Source organism: Aphelocoma coerulescens, assembly GCF_041296385.1.
Source record: "Aphelocoma coerulescens isolate FSJ_1873_10779 chromosome Z unlocalized genomic scaffold, UR_Acoe_1.0 ChrZ, whole genome shotgun sequence".
NCBI lineage: Eukaryota > Metazoa > Chordata > Aves > Passeriformes > Corvidae > Aphelocoma > Aphelocoma coerulescens.
In genome coordinates, this window is record NW_027184085.1 from 47027596 (window position 1) to 47054249 (window position 26654).

At 39.1% G+C, this 26654-nt stretch overlaps 1 protein-coding gene and 1 long non-coding RNA gene across 5 annotated transcripts in view; one reads left to right on the forward strand and one right to left on the reverse strand.

Moving 5' to 3' along the window:
* Window positions 1-281: 281 nt before the first annotated feature.
* Window positions 282-6837, reverse strand: LOC138103827 (uncharacterized). Of its 3 annotated transcripts, XR_011147874.1 has the most exons (5): window positions 6602-6837; window positions 5068-5914; window positions 3700-3811; window positions 2463-2558; window positions 282-1423 (listed from the first exon to the last, which is right to left on the reverse strand). It is a non-coding gene; the product is annotated as an uncharacterized lncRNA (long non-coding RNA). The 3 variants fall into 3 exon arrangements; XR_011147872.1 differs by having other exon boundaries at window positions 2463-3811; XR_011147873.1 differs by having other exon boundaries at window positions 282-1442; window positions 2463-3811.
* Window positions 6838-14857: 8020 nt separating this feature from the next.
* The window catches only part of LNPEP (leucyl and cystinyl aminopeptidase), a 55082-nt gene continuing 43285 nt past the window's right edge, over window positions 14858-26654 (forward strand). The window contains exon 1 of one of the 2 annotated variants that reach the window (XM_069001315.1): window positions 14858-15084. Coding sequence is in view for 1 of the 2 variants with exons in the window: in XM_069001316.1 (XP_068857417.1) it covers window positions 15066-15084 (19 nt within the window). In the remaining variant the exon portion in view is untranslated. The remainder of the gene's footprint in view (window positions 15085-26654) is intronic. The other variant, XM_069001316.1, reaches the window with a different exon arrangement.

A 26654-nucleotide genomic window follows, 5' to 3' on the forward strand; every position in this document is an offset into this window, starting at 1 on the left:
AAATGCAGTTCTTACAATAATAAACTCTTACTAAAATCAAAGTTAATTTCTCATTGAGAAGACTGCCCTAGAAGTCTTTATTCACTATTTTAATCACTATTAAAAAGTTCTGCAAAATTCAGTAAGTGTTCTATTGCATGATAGGATAACTTATTCTCTTCCTTGATATAAAACCTATCTCAAGAAAGATGTAGTCAAAAGATATGAGCAGAATTTATTATAAATTAAGAGTCATAATGGGCATTGCTTTGCAGGAAAACAAACTCACCTTGCTCCTGTGATCTTACAAATTTTCACTAGTCATTTGGTTAGGAAGATGCAGCCTCTCCTCATGCACAGCCTTAGAAGTCAGGCTAAGGAAAAATCACAACTCACCGGTATAGTTACACATTTTAAAGTCATGATTTACCTTGTCTACTGTATTTGATAGAAAATGGTCTTCTGGTAGAGGTGCTTGACTAAACCTGACTCAAATTAGGCACTGATTGACATTTCTTTATTTAGTTGTCTGTAAGCCTCTGGAGAACCGTGGACTGTGGCTGTAAACCAATGAGATTGTGTCAGATACCATCACTAGGAGCATCAGACAGCTGGTGAAAAATCTCAACAGCCTCAAACCAGCTGCTGAATCCAGGTTAAAAAGGACTGGTAAGATGTCTTATATATCTGATCTAAGTGAGAAAGGATGTAAGTGCTTCTGTTCTCTGCTGGTGGTCGTGATTTGGATATAGTGTTCATTCAGAAAGAAAATCTCAGGGCAAATACTGAAACCTGGTGAAGCTGGCAAGAGCAAAGGTATACATGTAAGATGGCAGGAATCTTGAGAGGTTTTCCCTGTTTCAAAACTGGCCAATATGTTTGGAAAGGGCACCTGCTGTAAAAAAACCAAAGGGCTGTGAACACATTAGTGTTGTCATGATACAATGCTGCAAATATCGCCTTTTAAGAGTTAAGTTTAAGAGTAGAAGAGTAGCTATTTTTACTTATTTCGTTCTATTCCTCTCTTCAAGTTTATTATTGTTTTTGCCTTTTACAGTTTTGGTAACAGAAAAAAAATGAATGTGGTACTGCTAAAAGCTTTTGGGTGCAGGCTGAATTGACTCAACTGGAAGGATGTAGGACAGAGAAAATAGATTTATTAGATATTTATTAAATTTTTTTACAGGTGCTTCCAGAACTTGCTACAGAGAATTAGTTCAGTAGAAATATGATGATGGGTCAGAGAATTTCATTCCACTTTTGGCTCTGTAAGTGAGCTGCTATATGACTTTAAATCAAACGATTTCTTCAATTTTTCTCACTCCAAACTCTCTCATCTCCTTCTGCTAAGATTCCACACTTTATTGAAACTTTCTCTTGAAAGCTTTCTTTGCAACAGTGGTCTCAAATGGAGTCCCCTCTCAGTGGTAGTCTGAAAAATTCTCTAGAATAAAGTCAGAAACCTGGGAGAAGAGTGTCCTGGTTTCAGCTAGTTTCCTACATGGCAAGTTCTTAATTCAGTTTCTCCCTTAGCTGAAAGTGTTTATTCACTTTGTTATTTTAGAACTTTCAAAAGAGCTAAGGCACAAATAGGTGAAATAAATGGTGTACAATATTACACTCTGTTTTCCCCCACTCCCATGTTCCCCAGATCAGTGAGCAATATGTAAAAGCACAAAAAGACAGCAGGCTCATTTAAAAACCTATAGCACAACGTTCTAGAGGGAGCTTATTGGTATGTTGCCTTTAAGGCATTTAGCCAACAAAATACCCTATACAAACCATTCAAGTTAGTCAGCAGCCACAATGATTTGACTCTTACTTCTAAGATTGCTAAAAATTGACATTTTGGATGGAAAAAAGTTCATTTATTCCTGAGGAAGCAGACTCCCAGGAAGCATCCAGCTGCCTCACACAATGGAAGGCTAAGACTGTGCAGCTAGGTTTCCAAAGTGACTAAGAATTTTACAAGGCCTGGATGACCAGCTTGAAACACACTTTGGCCCAAGCCCTGAACACTGCATCCCAGTCTGCAATTTCTGGGAGCTGAGAGATTCTGTATCTAACAACTGATCACACCATTATCTCTAGTTGGTTTTTACATCATTATATATAGTTCATCTTTCATATTCATTTTGGCTAAATGCATTCCTTCTCTGAGATTTGTTTTAGTCACATCAACACATCAACAGTTTCCAAAGTGACTAAGAATTTTACAAGGCCTGGATGACCAGCTTGAAACACACTTTGGCCCAAGCCCTGAACACTGCATCCCAGTCTGCAATTTCTGGGAGCTGAGAGATTCTGTATCTAACAACTGATCACACCATTATCTCTAGTTGGTTTTTACATCATTATATATAGTTCATCTTTCATATTCATTTTGGCTAAATGCATTCCTTCTCTGAGATTTGTTTTAGTCACATCAACACAGAAACAGGAGTCCTTTAGATGCTTTGAAAGTTGATCTGCCTTTAGCTTACCTGACATTTCCAGCACTGGGTGGAAAGAGGTGAGAATCAGCTACTCTTCAGTGGCTACATGTGATCACAGTCCCTTTCCTCTCTTGGAGAAGTGCTCTGCCAATAGAAAGTAAAGGTAGGTAACTCGTGTAAATTCTTACAGCTAGTTATTATAGCTAGAAATCATTTGTATGCCCCAGACAAAGCAAATTGATAACAAAGTGGGGAGCTGCTCCCTGACAGTGTCTGATATCTTCCACTTCCTGTAAAGTTCAGGGTCCCAGATGATGAGAAATACTACTGTATACAGTGAGATTTTTCTTTACATTTAAGAAGATGAAAATTGCACAACAAATTAAATTCTGCTAATAGCCCTAATACCTCTGTGAAAGAACTGGAAAATATATTACTCAATGCCTATACAAATTGGCTTGTTGGGAGCTGTTCTTTCTGCTTGACCACTGCTACTTTGGTCTACCAATTCTTTCAAAACCAGAGGGCTTGTTATTGGCAATGGCCAGCCATTGCTGTTAGGTAACTTCCCTTAATTTTCTATACTTGCTTTGTTCCATTATATACTCCATATTTTCCTCATGCTAAGTAATTTTGCACAAAATAACTGTAGAGTGATGTGTGAATATGAAGATGATGAATTCAATTTCAGAAGAAAATACTGTCACAGACAGTAGTACACCTGGCTACTCTGAAGTTGTAGAGAGAAGAGATCAAGCATGAGATAAAGTTACAATGGTGTAATGAACTACTGCTGGAATCACTGGGTACACTAAAAATGACTGTGTGCAGACACACAGTCTGATGAACAAAATTTATTAAGTGAATCTACTCTGAAGGTAGGTTGTTACTCTACTCTGACATTTCTGATTGAATTGCTTTACTGCTGGTGAACTTTTCCTGTTCACTTTCTGCCCAACAAACTACTAAGGAATTTTTACTAAATGTGTAATGCAGGACTGAAAGGAGCGAAGTTGGAATGACTGCTTATCAGAAAACAATACTGAGGTTTATGTGAAAATGAATTTAGAATGCTTCTGAGGCAATTTTCTACCTGCAGAAAAACAAACAAACAAAAAAATCCCAAAACAAAACAAAAAACCCTAAAACCTCAAACCAACCAATCAACCAACCAAGCAAAAACCAAAACCAAAACCAAACCAAACCAAACAAAAACCAACCAACCAAACAAACAAAATAACAACAAGACAAAGCTTTGTATTGTTCAGTTGCAAGGGACACTTACCTAAGGCTTGGTTGCTCAGATTACAGTTCCAACTTTACCTGACTTAGAGGTGACGAGTGGTCAGGCCTGCAGAATCACACCATCTGTCTCACTAAGGACCTTAGCAACTCATCTGTTAGGGACAGATTTTGACCTTAATACTGTCTCAGCTGTAATACATACTGTGCATAAGACTGCGAGAATTAGTATGTTAACTAGGACACAGAGGCCTAAAATCAAGTCCTTGCTATTTTCAAGTTCCCTCCAACATTTGAGGACGTGTAATTGATCTTTACTATATCCCAGTAACATTTTGACAGATCAGATGACTCTTTAGATTTAGGATGAGCTACTTTCTTGTGTGTATTTTACAGGCAGGTGCTAAGCCAGAGAACATGGCTGATCCAAGTTCTACGATTCTCTGTCTCTAGTCATCTTCCTCTCCAGTTTCTGCCCCTAGTGATATGACAGAAAGAAGAACAGAGTGGACAGCCTAATGGGGACAGAACAAGAAATCAATGTACTTCTATTCAGCACAGGCAAGGATTACCTTCTTCAGGCTGAGTTAAATATCAAATGCTGACATATCCAAAGACACCTGCATTATAGAAGACTACTATAATTGCCAGGTAATTCATTAGATTAATCTCTCTTTAAAAGCAACTAGGAATTCCACACCTGATGTCAAAAAATCTTTGCCAACTAACATTTTATTAGCAACAGCACATTTCTGGGGAAAAAATGCAGTTTGGCAAGCAATGCTTTTCCAAAACTACTCTGAAAAGGTCTCAACTAGTTCTAGGAAGTGCCTGAGCTTTCCTTGAAGATTTTGTTATTCATCACTCTCAGTATTTCCAAGCATAAATGTACAAGACATATATCAGTGTACCTCCAAATTTTAGCAGCTGAAGACATTATTTTTTCTGTAGCTTAAATACATTGTCCGTAAGATGAAATATACCAAATAACTGGATCTCAAAAGTAGTTAGGCAAGTAGGAATAGTTCAATATTATCAGCCACATGACACCTTAAATTTGGTTTAAGAATATTGTACTTCTGGCCTGTGATTCATCAGTTGGCACTTGAAAGGGGGATTTAAAAAAACCTCCATGTGACATCATGTCATCTTGCTGGTATAACCACAAGGGGTTTTTTTAAGGTTTTTTACTCTAATTTTTGCTAGTATCTTTTCACAACTGAATGAAGAAAAAAGTTATTTTCCTTAGTTTGGCACCTTTATTTTTTGGTAGGATGTTATTTTCTGGTGCTTATAGGAACAGTAGCTGAAGCAAAATTAAATAATGTTAAATATAAACCCTTTCATCATACATAGAGAGTTTAGACTTTTCTATGTGCCTTTTTGTCTTTCTAGTTGATTTCTTTTTCACCTGGAAGTGAAAGCAAGAAGCTAAGCATCTGAGTTTGCAAGCCAAGGGGAATCTGGACGCAATAAAGTTCCTTTGCAGAAGACTCCAGTGTCTTCTGAGGAATTCAGTCCAAGTGTTTCAAGCAGCTCAGGTGTTGCCGTGTGCCATTGTCTTGGTTTGAAAGATAGGTGTCTGCTAAGGAAGGCAGAAGCCTCCCTTGGAATGGCAGATGCAACCCCTTTCCCTCTGAGTTATTATAATTTTGAAATCAAGGGCTTTTAGGCAAAGATGTGGAAAAACAGGAATAACAGTTCTTTACTATTATATATCTCTATGTGTATAACCAGTCAAACAAACAGCAATAGCTATGGCAGTAACAGCAAACAATCACAAACCCAGTCCCGGCCTTCTCGGCCTTTTCCCTTCGGGTGCAGTTCCGCTCGCAGCCGGCAGGGGCGCTGGCAGCTCCCAGTGAGCAGGGCAGGTGCGATGGTTCCCCCGCGGCTGCAGGGGGCGCTCCGGAGCGAGCTCGGGGAGCACGCGGCACTGGTGCCCTGGGATCCCGGGGAAGGGTGGAACAAAGGCTTCACAAACCCCTGGGCAGCTGATCCCAGTGCCCGGCCGGACCCTCGGGAACAGCAGGCTGGAACGGCAGGCTGGAACGGCAGGGATGAGCACAGATTCCAGAGGACAGACGAGATGTATCCAAACGGGGAACCCCCCAGGGTCGGGCAGGCAGGGCAAGCACGGCTACAACGCAGCGAAGGCTCGAAGCAGCAGCGGGGCAGGGCGGCCACAGCCCAGCCTCCAGCAGGGCAGGGAAAACAGCTTTGGCATCCTGGCGATGTTTCCAGCAGAAAGAAAAACGCTGAAGAAAAAAAAGAACCAGCAGCTCCTTTCTCTGCAGCTTCCCTCTCCAAACGCCAAGAGCGAACTGACCCCACACCCAGGTGAAACAAAGGAGTAGCCAGGCCCACCCCACCCCCAATGGGCAGCTCTTTTTGTCTTTCTTAAGTACAGTCATTTGTCCCCTAGCAACATGCATATGGAAAAAATTCCTTTAACAGGAAAAAACTAGGACTAAACTAAAACCCCAACACCCATCAAGACCAGTGGGCCAGCTGGCCCAGGGACAAAACAGGTCGACTGGTGGGACAGCCCCTAAGTCCTGAACCGCCCCTTGGTGAGCACAAGGGGCCTTCCCACAATGTTTTATTATGTTAATGTATTCTGTTTCTGTACTCTGGATTGGCCCGTTGGTCCCCACCCCTTTAAACCTTGTTTGGTCACCCTCTAGGAAGTTCTTCTCTCCGGGTTCTCCCAATGGTTTCTGTTCTCCTGCCCACCCCTCCTACTTCCCCATTGGTTGTTTTACCTTTGTTCCACCCTCACTCTGCCTCCTTGCCCTCAAACCATTGGTTCTAATGTTTCCCTGCCCCTACCGGCCCCATGTATAAACCTGCACCTCCTCCTCTACTTTGTCTTTTGTTCCTGGGCCCTCCATCTGTGGAATAAACTTTCGTTGCTGGAACCCCATACAAAAGACCCTTCTTACCTCTGTTCCACTGATTGCCGCCTTTTGGACGTGTGATTGAGTGGCTGGACCACCAAGGGTGTGTGTGCCTCTGCCTGCATTTGGCCTCAGAGCCAAAGCGGCTCCCTCTTTCTGGGGACGCTTTTGGGAAGGTCGCAGCATTTCACCACCTCTGCACACTGCGGCACTCAGGTGCCACATTAGTGCCATACCGCTGACTGTCTTGGGGAGGCATATGCTCCAGCTGCTTCCCAGCCCCAGCCTTGCTTGTTTATGATCAGCTCAGATTTCTCTTCAAGTGAGTGTGCCCAGAAACCTTTGCCATAGAAAGAGCCTGTGTGAGGCAATGCTATTATTAGATACCAGCGTCCGTCAGGCACACACTCGTCTCACACAATTTTTAGTTAAATATGGAAGCAACATCTTGTCGGCTGCCTATGGAGATGTTCTTTCTTTTAGTAGCCCTCTCATATTAGTGTGACTGGTTTTGTTTGCAGCTTGTATTCTCATTTGGCAGTTGTACAGCATTATCTATGCTTGAAACATACTGCTGTGAATCAGTACTAAGTGATTCAAGGCAGTTATTGGATGTTCAGTTGACTACCCCGACATTGTTATGTGCTGATTATATTGCATATTCCTAGTATTATATTATCTCATAGAACATTGATGTTTCAAAATGCATGCTCTGCATTCCAGACAGACATCCTATCAAGCATCATTCTGTTCTAATAGTGTGTGCATCTCCTGGTGTTCATGACGGTTTTGTAAGGTTCCCTCCAGACATGAAAAGTACTTCGAAAGTTTCACCTACAGCATAGTCTTACAAGCCTTCTTTACAGCCTCTACACCTCTCTTCCTTCAAGACACATAATTTTCCAAGGTAGTACTGCTGAGTGCTAAACTTCTCAGAACAGCAAGCACAAACAAGCTGCTGCACACACAATCCAAGTCACATGAATTCCTCAGGAACAGGACTGCAAGACTCTTGGATGTTATTCACAACCAACTATTTTATTTTCACTAGATCAGCACTTCCTAAGACTGTTGAAGTAACTATCATTCCTGGCATCACACTATTTGGTCACTGTTTTTGCTGTGTCACTGAGGATAACTCAGGGTTAGTGTGAAAAGTTCAAAGTTGTAGGCTTCAAGTGAGCTGTTCTCCATATCCCATTCTTAGGAGCTTGGTTTCTAAACAGTAGCTTAGGTTTTCTGCATAGGTTTCCTATACTATTGAGGTTAATGAAGTGGGTGGAGAGAGTAGGATAGAAAGAATGGTGTTTTAATTATGATAGGGACTGATAAGTGCAGACATGCTGTGGGTATTTTGGAAAACAAGCTAGGATGTTGCAACACCAGGCTAGTAATTGCATAAGCACACTTGCAGTTAGTTGTTTTAGAGAATTGTATCTTCTCCTTCCCCTTCCCTCTCCTTTCCCCTTCCTCTTCCCTTCCCCTTTCCCTTCCACTTCCCTTTCCCCTTCCCTTTCCAGATAAAATGTCATTATCCAGTACTATGTCTTATGTCTAGAAACAGTTTCGTGCATTGCTGCTGCTTTCATTACTGGTAATTATTCCCTGCATTTGGAGCCAGAGGTGGGAGGATTATGAATTTCTAATCCATACCAAGTTTTGCTAACTGCTAGTGATACCTGTCTGGTAAATGATGTGCTTTTCAGCTATTTGGATTGTCTATCGTTTCACATCTATATAATATGCTGAGTCAAATTTAGTCTGACCAAATGGCCAGTGGATTTTAAATTAATGTTTTTGTACACTACCCAGAGCTATCTTTCCTATCTGCCATCAGCTGCAAAGTTCACACACCTCTGTGTGTGTGATCATATATCTTACCCACGAGTATTCACTGCACTGTTTTGTGACTCAGACAGCATTTACTTTCTCTGCGGAAGTCTTGTAAACATACTGCTACTCTAATAACAAGAATCACACAAAATCTGTATTTCTTAATGTGGTTGTAGAAAAAATGTATGAACAGAGACTTTTCAAGGGACAGATGTAGACTATAATTTTAATATCAGCAACAATTCTATAGCTAGTTTCTCAAAATAGCACATAACTAGCATCAAGCAGCAGCACAAAAACCCCATTAAGTTCAATCCACTGCTTAGAATGGATAACAGGAATAAAAAGGGGCTAAAAGCATTAAGATTGAAGCATTAGCATTTAGAATTAAAGCATTACCATTTAAGCATTATTCCTTAAATGAGAGAAAATAAAAGGATTGTATTAATATCTGAAATTGTTTCCACTTTTTATTTAAAAACTTAGTAACGTAATTACAATTTTGATTAGAAACAATATGTCTCTTCAACATGGTGTTATCAGGTCATTTGCTACCTGCCTTTCTCAAAGATCTGTTTTTAAAGGAACACTGCCAACATGTGGATATACTTTCAGTGAAATAAACACACCACTGAAAAATTCACTACAAGCAAGTGGAAAGATCTCTAGTTTCTGAATATATACTTGAATTAGAGCTCAAACACATTGGCAAGACTTTATGCTTTCTTGTTGTCTTGAGATGCTGTAAGTTAGATCACCATGGCTTAATAAATGCCACTGGCATGTGCACCTTGTTTAGCGTATGGTATGTTCTCTACCCTGTTACATATGCTATCTGACTGAAGGCTACATTTTTGTAGCAAGTAAAAGGTCTACAGCTTTCTAAATAATTCAAGACTATGACAGATCATCACTAAAGTACACTATTTACTACAGAAGTGTTATTCACACTGTTTTCTCACATTTTTCTTTTATAATCTTTTTAATAGGTGCAAGGGGTTTTGCCCTCATTGCCTTGTGCAAATAGAACCAAATTACGGGTGTCAACACTGAACACTACAGAGAAGTATATGTAATAATATGGATGTGTTACACTGACCATTCCACTACGCCTTGTGCTTGCTTCTGCTTTATGGAAGATCGAGAACACATGAATCAGCTAAATACCTTATGGTAAGCATGTTCACAGAACACAGCATATCAACAGCAAAGTTACTTTAGATGATTCATCAATCTCATATTTATCATATTCAATACTTCTCTGATTTAAATCACTTAACCTCATAGTACTAGACAAAAATTAATAAATACATTAATAAAAATACATTAAATAAATAGTGCTAGTTTTGCACTGCATCTGATAAGTGTTTGATAATTTTAGGCATAGTTCTTCACCATCTCTCCAGTTTTGGAGAGGAGTTTTGGAAAAGGAGAAAATACTACTATTTAGTTGCTTAATGAGGTACTTCAGAGATGAACCACAAGCATGGATAGCTTCTTAAATTCCAGTGTTATTGTGGCTATAAAAATGGGATACTTACGCTTATATCTTATTTATTAAGCATCCTTTTTATATCTTGTTCATTAAGCACAATAGTTGAAGTTCTCAAAATCCACAACCATTGTTGCTTTACTGCTGTTGATGTAATTTACTGTTGACTTTAATAAGAAAAAGTGTTTTCAATACTAAGTGCTTTTAAAATGCTCAGTGTGGATTTATTCTGGGCAGACTTCCTACTTTATAAAAGTTCTGTCTTAGTGAATCAATTTGCTACCATTTTTTCTCAATATTTAAGAATGGTTATTTTCAATGCAATATAGCTCCAATTAATGGTGGATAAGAGGAAGTGACTATTTCTGGAGCTGAACTGAGAATAGAATCACTGGAAAGAGAGACAAATCTAGGGATGATCAATGGATCAGCTGAAGAACAGAACCCTAAGTGGCAGATTGGCATAGACAGTTTATTACTGGAAGCAGAGGAGAGTTCTCAGCTGAGGTTGCTTAGCTGCATATTTATGAGTTGTCTTTTTACTATTGTTATCCAGATACTTTGCAGATTCTGATAAAACTATAACCCAAAATTAAATTATCCACTATTTTGGTGAATTAGTTTTCAGCCAGATTAGGCAGCTGAAGAGTTGAAATCAGCCCGTAGAGGAATATAACAAGCATTAGTGTTGGTGTAAGGTAAGCAGTGAAACATGAGGCAAGAACTGAGCAGGGAAGAGGACGTTGCCATTTTGGAAAGTAGTAAGCTGCTAGATCTGCCTAAATCATCACACTAATTTCACCTATGGGAAAAGCAACTTTTGCATCATTCCCCATAGCATTCTGGGCACAAAAACTGGCAAATTACTTCTGTGCTACCTGGTGGATATATTTATAGTACATGATAGTTTCTAGCTAGTACATGCTTTTTTAAAGAAATGAAATACTAGATGAAGGTCTTCAGACTTGAGATATAAACATACTAGTAATATTCCAAGAGAAAGGGAAAAATACCCTGGTTTAATTTTGGGACCTGAAAGTTCTTACAGTAGCTTATATATTTTTTTGAATTAAAGGAAATCAGAGAAACAAGAAAAGCATTTATGGCAAAGTGACTATAGTACAGTAAAATGTTCTAGTGTCCTAACCCTGCTATGACTCTTCCTTACAATAGCTTGGGGTTCTTTAGCTGTAATGTAGCACTGTAATCCATCCAAAGGCTCATGTGCCACATATTTATTTCCACATGTCTATTGAGAATGGAACTGCAACTAGGACTGGGCACCATGTCAAATCCTTGTTCTAGGCTGCAGAGAATAAAAAGTTTGCTGAATTCTGAGAAAATACACAGTGGTCCTAAAGTTTCTGAAAGAGATGTGGAGAGAGGCAAGGTAACAGTGTAAACTTAACCACACTCCATTTAAAAGAGGAACATAAATCTAGGAAGTAGTGCTGAAAGGTACAACCGTAAGGCAACATAAAGCACATAGCAGTGACGTTTCTGTGGGAGCAGCTGCTTCTCCTAGCAAGAATCTGCAACAAGTTAAGATACGCAAAAACAACCATGCCTCATTTAGCTCCACTGTTCACAAAACTATTTACTTAAATGATTTAACTGGTTACACCTGTAGAAATACATAGACGCATAGATAAGGATATTTATTTTGGAAACACAGTGCTATGGATTGCTTGGGACAGTACTCTGAGTGGACAGTGGTTACAAGCAGCTGTAGTTCCTGCTGGCAGGGGATGAGTGTTTCAGATTTGTTCAGAGTGGTATGCACACCAAAGAAACAATTTTGGCTTTAAATACAAAACCTCACATTATGGAAGAAGTTAACATATTAATCAGTAGTATTAACCACTTCAGTCAACAAATAAAAAGAACTTCCCCATCCCTTATCTCTCGGCTCAAGCTTTGGGCACAAGTATTTGTTGGGACAATTTTTTCATCTTATTTTAAGGTTGCCAGCCAAATGATTCACCAGTTCCACACCTGAGTCTGGGCTACTTCTGACATGTTTTAGCAAGACTGATGAACCCTCACCTTCCAACCCCTGGAGGCCTGGCAACTTCTCAGCTACAAAGCTTTACTGTGTGTAATTGCTTCTTATGTGCAGATCAGGTAGAAAACAATTGAAAACTTTCCACTGGGTCAAAAGCACCCAAGTGTCTACTGACACTTGTACTGTTCATGAAATCTCTGTGGCCTTCACCAGAAAAATAAACTGGAAAAAGACAGTCTGAGTCATGTTTTCAGGTGTTTAAAAGCTGAAAGATCTAAAGCATTCTTCAGAGATAGCTTGTCTTCAAAGATGAAAAAGGTAAAAGGTTGCTGGCAAACATATTTTAACCCATGAAAAAGTCTCAATAAAGATATTGCTAAATGGAAGCTACCAAACTAAGGCACAATATAGGTTATTGCAGATGCTCCAAGGATCTATTTAGGATATATTTATATTTAATCAAAGAAATGTTTTATTCTGCATCTAAAAATAAAAATAAAAATAAAAATAAAATTATGATAATAGTTGACTTAAAATCTGAAAAAAAGAACCAGCTTAAAATTCTTCACTTTTACAAAGCACTCACAAGCTATAACTAAAAACTGTATTTATTTTATAGTGAAAAGGACCTGTAACTTTTAGACACACTTTTAAAAAAAATCATATTGTAGAAATTCTAGATTTTTACCAACATGAGCAAAGATGGACCTCCAAATCAATTCAATTTTTTTTCTAAATGATGTTATACAAAACTACAGCAAAACCCTAATTCTTCTACCATAGTACAAATAGTGCTACTGAGAAATGAGCTCTATACCTGACTTCTCCTTTATGACTAATTCCCATTGTATTATCTTAAAACTTGATGTTAATAGGAAAATCTGGATATGGAAATCTCTCTACATATAATGGATCATGATCTTATTTTAGCTTTTCTCTTCACAAAAATGTATTATGCTAATTAAGGGGATTTGATTGGTAGAAATGGAGAATGGTGAAAACAAGTGACGAGGTGCTCAAAAATCACCATTCAGGCCTCTCTGCAGCCTCTGCATGACAGTGTGTAGAATCCCAGCAAAGTTAGCTACATAGGTATTGATGTTTCTTTGATATATTTAAATATAGGCCAGACAGGGTCAGTGCTTTGAAAAGAAAGCTCTTGAGACATGTCATCCTATTAAAAGAAATTATTTGATGATTTAATAATTTTAAGAAGTTTTTCTTTTGAGGATGGGCTGTTATGGTATGTTAAGGGGTGTCTGAGAATATGTAAATGGTTATTAAAATTCATACAGCTCTGTGCCCAGCATTAGGGCCAATGTTAAACTCCGAGGACTTAGTGTGAAACATGATATTGACCTAGATTGTGCTACAAGGTTGTCATCATAATTAAGTCTGTGAAACATGATCATGTGTGAAAAAGTGCACTTCTAGGTTTATGAAACACACAGAAGAGGTACAGGGCTGCACTGGTGCCTAGGCTATTGTGGATCCCTGGCCTTTGTCCCTTTCTTTACCCAAAGAACAATAAAATTCAGATTTTTTAATTTTTTAAATAAATATTGGCCCATTAAATTTGTGTTCTTTGGGAGTAATCAATTTATATTTTCTGCTTTCCCAAAAATCAGTGTCTAAAAATCTCCTGTATTAAGAAAAAAGCTAGCCAGTCAATCACCTGATAGCAGAAGCGTAGCTGCCGGGTAGTAGGGGACAGGCAAGTCAGTAATGAGGCTATGTACTGAACACATATAATTTCTATACGTTCCTTTTCCAGGTTAAGTATAGATGGCCCAGCCACCTTGAACAACATCAGGAAAATTTTGTCCCAAATTGATGGTATGTGACATATCGCACCATGATTCCTTTTGCAGCTCTACCTACAATCCCTCCCCAATACCAAGAGGATTGAAGTGGCTTTATGTTCATGGTGTTCACTTTCAGTCTTTGTTGATGTTCAGTCATAATCACAAACTTTTGTCTCTTGTGTCTCAACTCCTCTGGGGGGACAGGGGTTGCCAGCAGGTGTTACTGTCACCTATCAATACTTTATTATAGATATGAATACATATTACAATAAACACAGTAGTATGAATACATATTACAATAAACACAGTAGTACAAGATGTTATGTAGATATTAAATATTACATAGGTTAAGATAATACTATGTGCTTTACTAGCGAACATGTACACAATGTCCGTAGAAGTAAAAAGTGCACTGGAAACCAAAGTATGGGCAGTCCTCTCTTGCCTCGAGCTGGAGAGATCCAAGGCCTTCGAAAGTTTGTAATTGCCATGATACTTCTTCCCACATGTGCCAAGTGGAAAACCCATAAACACAATATTTGTAGCGTTTTTTACTTGAATTTGTTCTTGAAGATGTTTGTACTTCTCTACCTTTTCCACAGCAGCCACTTCTAAAGATGTTCCAATACTTTTGTATTTCATGGTGACATCCACCATGGATGCCTGGCTCTCTTTCACAAATACTAGGTCCGGTTTGAATAATTCACTGTTTCAGTCTCTTGTGTTTGGTTCCTGGAACACTATCCATAGTCTTTCTTTGCAGTATCATTTGGTCACATTTCACACAGTCGGTTGTGCCTTTTGATTCTTGCATCTTGCACAGCAGAACACTACTGGATGATACGGGAATTATTTATTTATTTGTTTGTTTGTTTGTTTGAATAAAAAGGTTAAATTGCGACGGAAGGCGCACGGCACGGAGATGCAGGCACAGCCGGCCCGGCGGCACCGCCAGGGCCTGCGTGGCCGCCGCGCAGCGGGCCCGGGTGCCGCCGCGGCCGGGTCATCCCGCCCTGCGGAGCGGCCCACGGGACGCCACCATCCGACACCCGCTCCACCGAGGTCCGGAGCCCACCCCGGCATCGCCAGCGGGAGGCGGGCCCATGCGGGGAGGAGGCGGTGCCGCGGGGCCCAGGCAGGGGCGAGGAGGAAGTGAGCGCCGAGGCAGCGGCGGGTGCTGGTTGGCAGGGGCTCCTTCTCCTGAAAAAGCTGCTGAGCAGGGAGGGAGCCGCGGGCTGATTTCGCTGCGGCCCCTGTGGGGCGGTGCTGGCGGTGGGCAGGGGCTGAGCCTATCCTGGGAGTATGCGGCGGCAGCAGGAGGAGGAGTGAAGAGCCGTGGCAGCGCCTCCGCTGAGAGCCGACTCCGGGAGGAAGATGGAGCCCTTTCCCAGCGGTGAGTACCCGGAGCCCGGGACGGGGCCGCGGGGCCTCCCGGTGGAGGCGCGTCCAGCGGGAGCTGCTTGCCCAGAGGAACAGGAGAGGCTTCGTAGTCGTGCTGCCCCCGCGGTCTGCGGCTTGAAAATTGTCTCAGGTTAATTAGGCATAGGTGTCTTGAACGAGCGAGGTGAGAGGAGTTCCCTCGCTTTTTCGGCGCTGTTGCGCTTCCCACTGCCGGCCGGGGTCTCACTGACACTGGGAAGCCGGGGCCCCTTGTACTCCAGGCGTGCGCTCGCCGTATGTGGCACCGATGAAGGAGCCTTACACATGTCTGGAGTCCCAAAGCCATCATGATTCTCATGGGCCAGACCCGCTGTTCATGGCGTTTTCCTGATCGGGGCATTCTCACCAGAACGTGTTTCTCTCCCCCCCCCCGCCCCCCCGAGCGAAAGGAGAAATAAAATACAGAAGTATCAGCGGTGTACGAAATAGCGTTTCAGGGTGTTCGTGAAAGCCAGAAAGCTTTCAGAGCTGCCCGTGAATTGACAGAAGTGCTTGAAATACCGACGTAGTTGCATATGCTGAGAGATAACGCTTACGGGAGCGTTTGCTGACACCGTGATACAGCAGTGTGTGTGCATCCTGTGCTTGTGCCTGAAATGAAGCCATTTAAAGTCCATGTTGCTACTGCCTCTACTAATAGCAACACATTCTGCCCGTCCGGGACAGAGGAGGAAATCAAGCTCTCAGCTCAAACTGAAACTAAAGTATGTTTGGTTAGATTCAAGACCATGGCCAAATATGGAATTAGACAGTGGGTAAAACAACAGCCTTCCTGTTGAAAACGCAGCACTTTTGTTACAGGTGAGATTTGGTCTGTTAAATGTTGGATAGCCATCGCTAAAGTACCAGGCAGAGTTTGCTGCATCGTATTTTAACTCCTTAGTGACCTGCCAAGTCAGAGTGTGAAACTTTTGTCAAATTTAGGAAAAAATCCATGCACTAAATAATAAATTTTCTGTCTCATGGCGGGGGGGCTGGAACTAGATGATCTTTAAGGTTCCTTCTTATCCATTCTATGGTTCTATGAACCATTCTGTGATCTATAAATACATGGTGATTGCTTGCCTCAAATACATGAAAAATCCCCTATCATTTGATGCTGCTGTTTAGAATCTGAAAGAATCTGAAGGTTATGAACCCTGGGCATATTTGGGTGTCCTAACTAGCAAGAGAGGCCTTTTCCCTCCTTTTTTTTTTTTTTCTTTGTATTGTCGTGTTAAAATTACAGTTTGTTCAAGCAGTTGATGTTTTGGTTCTCTAGTTAATCCTGGCTTTAGTACAAGGTCTTTCAGCTCCAGCCTGTTTCAGTCACAGGGCTGTATTCTGCATTCTTGTATGCATGGTATAAAGAGCTTGTCTTTAATAGTAATGATGTTTTGGGGAGAATTGTATTTTAGAGTCATCTTGCTAAGGCCATTCCCTTTGAAAGCAATGAAATGTTGTTTTAAAGGTCTGTTTGACATAATACTATTGCTGCACTGTGCAACAAAACATTTAGAAAATTCTGCTCCATGCAAGTGGAAGAAATGGACCTGTGGGCTTGAGCATGTAGCTTAAGAAAAGCAATGTTCATGCACTGAGCTTCCTAGTTTTGTTTCCTGGAATGAAAAGCTTGCACATCGTGGTGAGATTGGAAGAAAATTTGGAGCTGAAGTTGGTCAATAAGTTTCTCCCTGAAAGCTGACTGCTGGAAGGGACACCACAGAGAATATGCAAATATTAGAGTGAAGATGTTGCTCCTTATCTTTGATGATCTTCAGGCATGTTTGGTGCTCAATAGCTGCTGCAAAAATCTGAAGTGAAGAGGATGCTTATATTACTGGCCTTTTGAATAGAATTTTCATTTTCCTACCTGGTGATCTAGAACCTTTTGTGGGCATCAAATTTTTCATATAAACTGGGTTTTTGTTTTGTCTTATACAATAATTACATGTTCTGTTTGTGAGTCTATGATGATTTCCTGTGCAAAGTGCTGTGTAAATTCAGAAGAAAGGATACCTGTCACAGGAAGCTTACAATGTTATATTTGTAGATCTCTGAGTTCTTTGGGGCTTTTGCCCTTGTAAAATAGGGGAACAGGGAACAGACTGGATCTTAAGATTTTCCAAAAGTATTTTAGTTGAATTCAGGGCTCTGATGCCCATTTGGCAAACTAGCAATAAGACAATTTCTTGTTTTACTTTATGGAAGTAGAGCTGTGTTAGAATGAATATGAATCTCAAAATAGACTTTAAGGCAGCAAATGCACTAAAGTGGATATGAATCCTGGGTTTTCTAGTTCAGTATTTGGGGAGGTTTATTCTTCTTCTCCTTAAATAAGAGAAAAAACACAGCCATAATGCATTTCAAAAGTCAAAGAACTTCTTAATCTTTCCTTGAAAACCTAGTGGGTGTTCTGAACTCTTTAGTGTTTGAATAGTTTCTCCAATGGAAATGTTCAGATAAACTAAATAAATTTAAGGTATTTTTTTGTTTGTTTGAGGTTTGATTGTTTGTTTGTTTTTTTGTTTTTTGGTTTTGGGGTTTTTTTTTGCTTTGCCCCTGTACTGTAAAATGAGTTTTGGACCTCTCTGAAGAGGTCTCGGCTATGTCTTTCTCCCTGCCTAGGAATTCAGGTGGAGATAAAGTATGAGGTCTGTAGCTCTAGAAGAACAGTTAATTGCATATTTATTTTTAGCACCTGGAATAGCTGAGTTAATCATAGAATATCTCAAGTTGGAAGGGAACTATAAAAATCATTGAGTCCAACTCCCTGATGTTCTCAGGACTACCTGAAACTAAACCGTATAACTAAGAGTGGCATCTAGGCATTCCGTGATCTCTGGCAGGCCTGATGCCATAACCACATCCCTGTTCCAGTGACCAATCATCCTCTCAATGAAGAACATTTCCCTAATGTTCCATCTGAACTTCCCCTTGAATGTTATGAATGCTGTAAATTATGGTAGGATTTTTTTTTAGATGGATTCCTCTACTTTGCATGACTGTTCTTAATTTGAGATTTTTCCCCAAGAATGAATTATCAAAGTTTAATTAAAAGTGCAGGGAAGTCTTCCTTATTGTTGCACACAATTTTTTTCCCCCCTAAGTTCTATGATCTCACATTCCTTTGAATTCTGCTCTGAATCGATGAGCAGAACTTATTTATTTTTACTAGTCATTTCTTACCTAAACAGTTTCACTAAAATTAAAAGAAACAAAAAAACCATATGGAAGAAGTGACATATAGACTAAAGGGAATATGTCATGTAATTTTGTACCTCACTATTTCAGACGTCATTACAAATTATTTTGCAAGTCTTTTGCTTATTTGTTAGACTGTATGTGTTTCGGAAAGATCGTTTCATCGTTTCCTGTTTAATACATTAAATTTGAAACTTCTCTGCTTGAGATGGAAAAAAAAGGTAGAAGTGAGCTATTACAGTGTTTCTTATTTAAGACAGGTGACATGCATGAACTTGCAGCTGCAGATGGGATAACTTGTGATGATCTGCTGAAGTGCAAATAATGTTCACTTTCACTGACATTCCTGAATTGTTTTCATCCTTTTCATACACAACAGATGGTGATCTTTGATATTAATGACATAACTAAATTGGTGACAAAATAAAAAGACTCTTATGGGAAGAAGTGGTTTGTTTTTTGTTTTTTTTTTTTTTGGAAAGTAGAAATAAATCAGGCCAGGTAATGTCCTTTACAAAATGCAAATGTAATTTGCAATGTCTAGTTATTCCATGTAGTTCCTGTCAATTCTAAGATGTTTTTATTCTTTGTGTTAATTTTGTTCAGTACAGAAATGTATTGGAGATTGCAGGAGCATGTTCCTATGTGCGTAGCATTAATTCTGTTGGGGACAGCGGGCATAGCCTTGACTGCCAATATTTTACACTGTTGTGTCATGGAGCAGAAGGGTTCCTGTTTGTCTTAAGCTGTTATTCAGTCCTAAACAACAGATTGAGTAATCTTTTTTTGGTAAGATGCTGGATAGAAAACATCAAAGAGGTCTGTTCTTAATGTCTTCTTTTCTCCCCTGTGTTTTGCTTATCCCATCAAATATTACTGGAAAAAGAATGCTGATTTAATCTGTTCCTAAGTGTGAGTTTTATGTTGTTCAAGTGCATGGTGCTGGGTAGTTTTCCACAAAGCTGTGTTATAGGATCTGCACTTGTGTTCCTGTGTCAGCTCAGCTGAAAGGAGCCTGTTTTTCCAATGTGTTACGTATGTGTTTGCTTTTGCTGCTTCGCTGTGAACTCCCTGCCAAGCAATGGATGTTCAGAAGGGGAATTCAGTAACTTAAAGAATGTCTAAAGATGAGAGTATAGGTGCTCACTATTGAGCATTTGTTAGTATTTTTCCACTAAGGAGTTAGTCTTCCACTTAGAGAATGAAATCATGGAGTATCCGTGTGTTTATCTCCTAAGTAAAAAATGTTGAAAGCTTATGTTGACCTCAGTATCTACCTGTAAAAGTATTCCAGGACTGTATTGTCATCTTTTTTGGGAAGATGATGTAAAGTTGAGCAACCATGTTTCACATTGTTGAGGCTTTGGGAACATGTGCTGGATAAAGCCCTGTAATGCCTGCAATAAAAAATGGTGGAAACAAATAAAAGCAAGGATAAACCACCTCTGTTTGTTTAACTAGTCAGATTACTTTTTTCATATTGGATGGGCATTGGTGCAACAATTACATACAAAGAAGCTGAATTTATCTTTATTTAATGCATCCTCTGATTTCAGTAGTAATAAATTCAGAGATTTCAGGTTTTTCTTTTCATCGTTTACTCAGTGATTTAAGAAAGTTCAGTGCATTTCCAGTTCTCCCACACAATATTTTTTTTTCATGAAGTACAAAAGCAAAGATTGTGTGGAATAGCAAAAACATTAAGATTTCTTTATGATTCAGAGCAGTATTATTCCTTTGTCTATCAGAGAAATGTAGGCATGGCAGCTACTTAGAGTTCTGTCTAACAGTATCTTAAAATAATATCATATTAACTTTTAAAATAAACCGGAGTTTTGTGTGACCTGGGTTTTAATTGCTTCTAAGTGTTTTAAAAAGTACTTATATACCTTTGAACTTGTGTTTTGACTACTTATGATACTGCTTTAAACGGTGGGAGTATATTAACCTTAAATTGTAATAATCACAAAAGGATTGTGTGCCTTCTTGTGCACAGAAAGATGGACACTCCTGAAGGAAATTTGGAGTCAGGAGGGGAGGGAGTATGTCTGGAAAATTCATCCAGTGGATCAAAGAGACAAGAATTTAAGTGTAGTACGTGTGTTGCAGTGAGTTCTGCGCAGCTTGTGTCCCTAGCACACAGCTGATCCTTTATTGCTTCATGAGTGTTGTCTTAAAGTAGATATTCAAGGAAGATCTCAGAGCCCAGCTCTTCTTTTGGATTATTCAGGGCTTGTAGTAGTCTATTGCAGCAGTGGTCTTCTTTACTACATCCGGTGGAGAGTGAAGAGGTGGAATCCTGATTCCACTGAAACACGTGGTGCTTTTGATCAGCTGTTTGTTCATGTGGAAATAAGGTGAGTTTTGATTTTGGGGACTTGTTTTTTTATTCCAATCAAAACTGCCCCAAGATGTTTGGAGGAGTGTTTCAGTGTACTTTACTAAACATAACTGTGTGCAGAGAGCTTTCCTTTGGTTGTAATTGCTCTGACATTGAAGGAATATATTCTGTTAACTGGAGTTCTTGTGTAACAATACTTTCACTACAGTGCCATTGACTTTTATGAAGAACTGATTGTGTTCAAAACTAAGAATGTGCCTGATTTGCCTACTGTTCTAGGGTCTAATAGTGGTTTTTATTTAAGCCTTTCTTTTGTATAAAACCAGACAGTTTCTGTCAGTAACAATGAGTTGGTAGCATATCGGTAGAAGCACTTTTACTATTTTCCATGCATGAAAAACAAAAGTTCTGGAAATAGCAAGAATTGTGTTAGTGGGAGTCCAGAACGCTTCAATATACTTCAGAGGCCTCATACTTCAACCTGTAAACCATTTTAAGAGAACAACAAAGAGCAGGTATTCAGAAAATGGGATGGTGAATACAGCATGTGTAAACTGTCAGTTGTCAAAACTTGTGCTTTTTATCATTGGTGGAGATACTAATGAAGCCTTAGTGTCTCTTTTGGCACAAGTGAATAATCGTAAGTGTGAATCATTGAATGGTTTAGTTTGCAAGGGCCCTTCTGAAAAGTTTCTGATATCTGAGCTGCCCACACTCCCATGGTGATGGTTGTTACGAAGGTAATTTCAAAGCTGATGTATGATACCTGGATAGGATTTTGGAGCAATTTAGATCTCAGTATGTCTTAAGCTACCAGGCAGACACACTGCCACTTCTTTCTTTATCAATACCCTTTGTCTTGTTATATCATGAGACTGAGAAAAATGTAGGTAGATGTATTTTTGCTCCATTAAGATGATATAAAACTTACTGCATCGGGAGTCACATGCAGTAACCTTTAGACATTGTTGCTTCTGAACTATGAGTTCTATTAATTTATTGCTAAAAGCAAACAAATGAACAAGAAGATTAGGCAAGCATCAGTTTGTATACAGTCTATCAGGTTCTGTACCTGACTGTTGGATGTTTCAGAGAACTCTCAAAAATTTTTTCTTTAGAACAACTGATACCAGCAGAGAAATATTTTGTACCCTTAGCTGTGAAGAGCCTGGTATTTATCAGACATGAAATTTATGGACAGATGTTGTGAAGAGGATGTCAGCAGTTCTGAATATGGGAGTTGAGTAGCTCAAGAAATTTGAGATGCAACTTCCTGTGTGTCTCTAAGATTCAGGACCTTTTCATTAGACCCCTGTGGTTAAACATTTTATATGATTTTAATCGCAAAACATACCTTTGGTAAGATTGGAAACAGGAAACTAAAACAACTGTATTCTGTAATTAAAGATAGACACTTCTTTCCTATCCTGTGTTTTGTTCACCCAGTGGTTGAGGATTGAACACTGCCTCAACCTTGAGGAAGATTTTCTTTCTCAGTGGAATCCAAAGAGCAAAGTGTCATTTAAAACCACTTCCTCTTTCCTTCCCTCCATTTCCCCTGCCTTTTCTCATAGGAAACCTAACTGGTACCAGATTTAAACTTGAAAATATATGGTTAAATGTGATTGGATGTGATATATCTCTGTTGGATATCAAAATCCAGACTAACCTTGGTTTGGTCAGCCGTATTTCCTCTTAGCTCCAGATAAATAATTATGACAAAAAACAGTTAGTTTTTTGCCAGTTGTATGGGTGGAGTATTCAGTAAATGATCCACTCACTTTTTCCCCTTCTATGGTGTTTTCTTTTTGTTGATAATATGGAAGTGAAGATTTGAAAAGAAATCTCGGTAGTATCCTGGCTATCTATGTATAAATTTAACTGGTAAATGCTGAAATCTAAGTGATCCATGTAGTTCTTCAGCCTGAGGTCCTGCCAAAGAAAATGCAATGGTACTTTGCTTAAAAATCAGGAAGAGGCTTTCAGAGAACCTTTCAGAAGCACCCAAGACTAATAAACAGTGACTTCCTTGGAATTACACTCCTTGCTCATGTTTCTTATGGCAACTTCAGATAAGAGAGTGTCTTAAAATACAAAATCACATATTGTTTTTAATTTCCATGATACAGTGAATTGGCAGGGGTTTATTCCAGTCTGTGTGCAGAAGCTTGTCATTGCAGTATTTATCTCACATTCATTTAAAAAGCCACATAAACAAGTAAACAGCAGAAGTAAACCTTGCAGCATAGCTTGAAGGTGCAAGTGACTTGTAAGGCTTGGAACTTGAGTTCCCATGCTTATTTTGGAGTGGAAAGCAACATTTGTCCTCCATTGCAATACAGGAAAATCTGTTGATTTTCAAGTTAAGGGTTTTTCTTGAGAAAGAAGGGCTTTTTGGTTTTTTTTCTCCCAAACCAGCATCTGTTTTGTAGACTTTTTGTCTGTCCAGTGTAAGCCATGATATATGCTGAGCTATACAGATTCTTGTATACCTCTACCAGTTATTTATATCTTGAAATCAAACCCTTGCAGAGTGGCATGTGTGCTTCAGGTCATGGGCAGACATTAGGTACTGTCTGCCTTTTGGTTTGAGTGTTTATTAAAATTGTAAGTAGTCATCATATCTGTTTGCATGTAGATGTTGATACTACAAAAAGCAATAAACAAAAAGTTTCGTTTAACTGGAGTCTGTGTGTGCCATTCTTTTTTTTTTTTTTTTTTTTTTTTTTTTTTAGTTGCATTCAGTATATAAAAGTATATATAAGCATATATATATCCAGTTTTGATCTATTAAAAATATGCAATGCAGATGTAATCTTGCAGCATAATGGGAATGAAGAATATGCTCTTAGCCTACCTATGGCTTCTGTTCTGTCTCTAAAAGCAGGCAAATCCCATGGATGATTGAGATTCTCATAGCAATGCTTCATATTGCCTATTACTTCCTGGTTTGTTTTTTTTTTCCCATTGGATTATTTCCTATTTTTTTGTCTGAATTAAATAATTTGAGAGAGAAAAATGGTGACATCTATCTTGTAGCAGCCTAACATTTTTTTTTTTTCCCCCAGAAATGTTGTTCTCCTGTAAGGGTTCTTAAAGTGAGATTGAACACATTAAAAATAACTGCAGGCATGAAAGTTTTTGTTCCGAAATGCAAAGACTTGTGCTTTCCTATGGGTGGCTGTATATTAACCCTATACGCTGACTATACCAGTAAGTAAAAAATTCTGCTAATTGTTCTTGTTGTGAGTAAACCCTGATGGACGTTTACACCCCACGTAGCCACGTGCTTAATTCCATGCAGCAGCATGGGGGAGAGAATTAGAAGGGTAAAAAAGGAGAAAAGTCAGGAGTTGAGATAAAGACAGTGTAATAGGGAAAACTAAAAAACTAAAAAGCTGTGTATGTACAAGCAACGAAAAGCCCCAGTTCCAAAGTGGTAGGAGAAACCACGGTGAAATGAAGGCAAAGGGCTTTTTAGTAGGACTTCTGACTCCCTTGATATCCCAGTGGCTTGTTGTGTCTTAGTTAGCTGAGTAAAGGTTATAACTGTTTTCTTACTGCAGATACATTTGAAATTACATTAATGACGTTGTGTACTGTCCTGCTTTACTAAGAGTAAATTTTTTTTATGTAGAATTGAATTATTTTCTTGCTCAGAAGGAACTTATAGTGTATGGAGTTATTAAGGAGACACAGTAGAGAGGGAGGAAATCTTTAGTCAGAGTCTTAGCATAACTACCATGTTTGTGGACCTAGGCTTTGTTTGCTGAACAAGCTTGTTGGAAAAGATAAGATAAGCTTTTCTTCATTCCCTCCAAACACAGAATTTATTCTGGATGAGTTGGAGACAGCCCAGGGCATGATAGTGCAGGAAGTAATTCACATTATAGAAACAAGAGCTAAATTGATAGGACAAGGAATAAGAATCATAAACAAGTTTTTAGAGCATGCTGAAAAGATTATAAAATTAAAAGGCAGCCTTGTAAAAAATCACTGCTTTCTTCAGTTCAGTTATTTTTAATGTCTGATGTGATGTATCTGTTGATACTTGTTCACAAGAAGAAATAGTGTAATGCAATGTTTAAGTGTTAGTACAGTGACATTAATCATTGCTTCTACAATATGCAATTTTACAGACAGAGTTTTGAAAATATGAAGATTTTTACTTGTTTTATTCTTTACTTATGTTTTACTTACACAGTGTTCCGTTAACAAAGTACAGTATCTTTAAAACATTAGATTTCATAAGTAAATCTTCAGGGGTTTTTTTGTCTGTAAATGTGTGAACTCAAATTTGAGCATGTCTTGAATTTAAGGAGTTGTGCTTGTTTTCTGTAGGATCCATGCAGCCTGTCTTCACAGAGTTTTTCTGTTAAATGCTGGGTCCAGAAATGCCTTAAGATGAGTAATTTGCTTTCATGAAGACTTTGAATAAATATAATGTTTTGCTTGACGTTCCTCCTCACACTTCTTTTCCTCAGGGGGAGGGAGGATAGAACCAGAAACATCACTGCTTGTCTGACCCACGAAAGCATGAGGTTTTAGTTAGGATTTTGCATAGGTTTCCCAATACACTCAGACATTTTGCATGTGATCATCAAGAGCCTGTGCCCTTATACTCTTTCTGTAAGTGAATTTCTGTGTCTCAAAGAGCAAGCAGGAGGCAACAGGGATTATTTACTGACTATGCTGTAAATCAATTGTCTATGAGCAAAATTCAACAAAACTGATATAACTTCTCTTGGGTGATATTTCAGAAGAACAGCAAAGCAATTTCTAAAATTAATATTTGTTAGTTAAGTAATTTTTTTCCAATTCAAAGGTTTTTTTTTAATTGCTTCCTCCAAAATTTTGAGGCGTTTCTTTCCCAGCTGTGACTAGACAAGACATACAGTGATAGAGCAGGGAGAGCTGGCAGTTAGAAAAACTAAGTGACTCCTATATCTTTGCATGGAAACTAAGGTAAGGAAGGAGGTAGTTAAGAGTTTGTGAAGGTTTCAGAATAAGGAACTACACTAATTTCTATGTTAACTGCTTCTGGAAATAGGCATGCAGTCCTACAGTGAGTCAGTGAATGTAGTGCTCAGAGGAGAAGTAGGAAGAGCTTGCTAACATTTTTAATCATTTATCTTCTGCTAGGTAGCAGCAGCACGATGTCCAGAACTGTTATTCTGAAAGGAGCAAAAGAATAAAGAGGAGGATGGGAAAAAAACAGTGTCTGCATTATCTTGAACACAGGTGTCTGGGAAAGGATGGTGGGATGTGGTGAGAGGGTGATGTATCTTTCTGTTAGATGCAGTGGTGAGTTAGATGGCTGAATGGGCCCAATGATGTTCAGAGTCATGTTCTACCAGTTTTAACAGCTAGGAATACAGTATGGCATCAGCAAAGAAATCGAGATGGTCTACGAATTGTGCAATTTACTTGATTCAGATTTATATAATTTATACATAATTGGAAGTCCCCATGCTAAGCAATTATTTATAGAATCATAGAATCATTTAGTTTGGAAAAGACCTTTAGGATCATCGAGCACAACCGTTAACCAAACGCTGGCAAGTCCACTACTAAACCATGTTCCTTAGTGCTGTATCCACGTGTCCTTAAATACCTCCAAGGACGACGACTCCACCACTTTCCTGGCCAGCCTGTTCCAAATCTTAATAACCCTTTAGGTGAAGAAATTTTTCCTAATATCCAACCTAAACCACCCTTCGTGAACTTGAGGCCATTTCCTCTTGTTCTGTCACTTCTACCTGAGAGAACAACACCCACCTCACTAACCTCCTTTCAGGTAGTTGGAGAGAAACTAAGTAACTTGGAAAATTCCTGTCTTACTTAACTGTGGTTTGGTTTTGTGTTTTGGTGTGTTTTTTGTTTTTCTATAGAATGTGTCATTGAAATTTGGTGTAAAAATGGGAATTCTCTATCTTGTATGTGAACTGGCATACAGTTAAGTAACTTAACTAAGCATTTTGGCTCTAAATTTTTGTTAT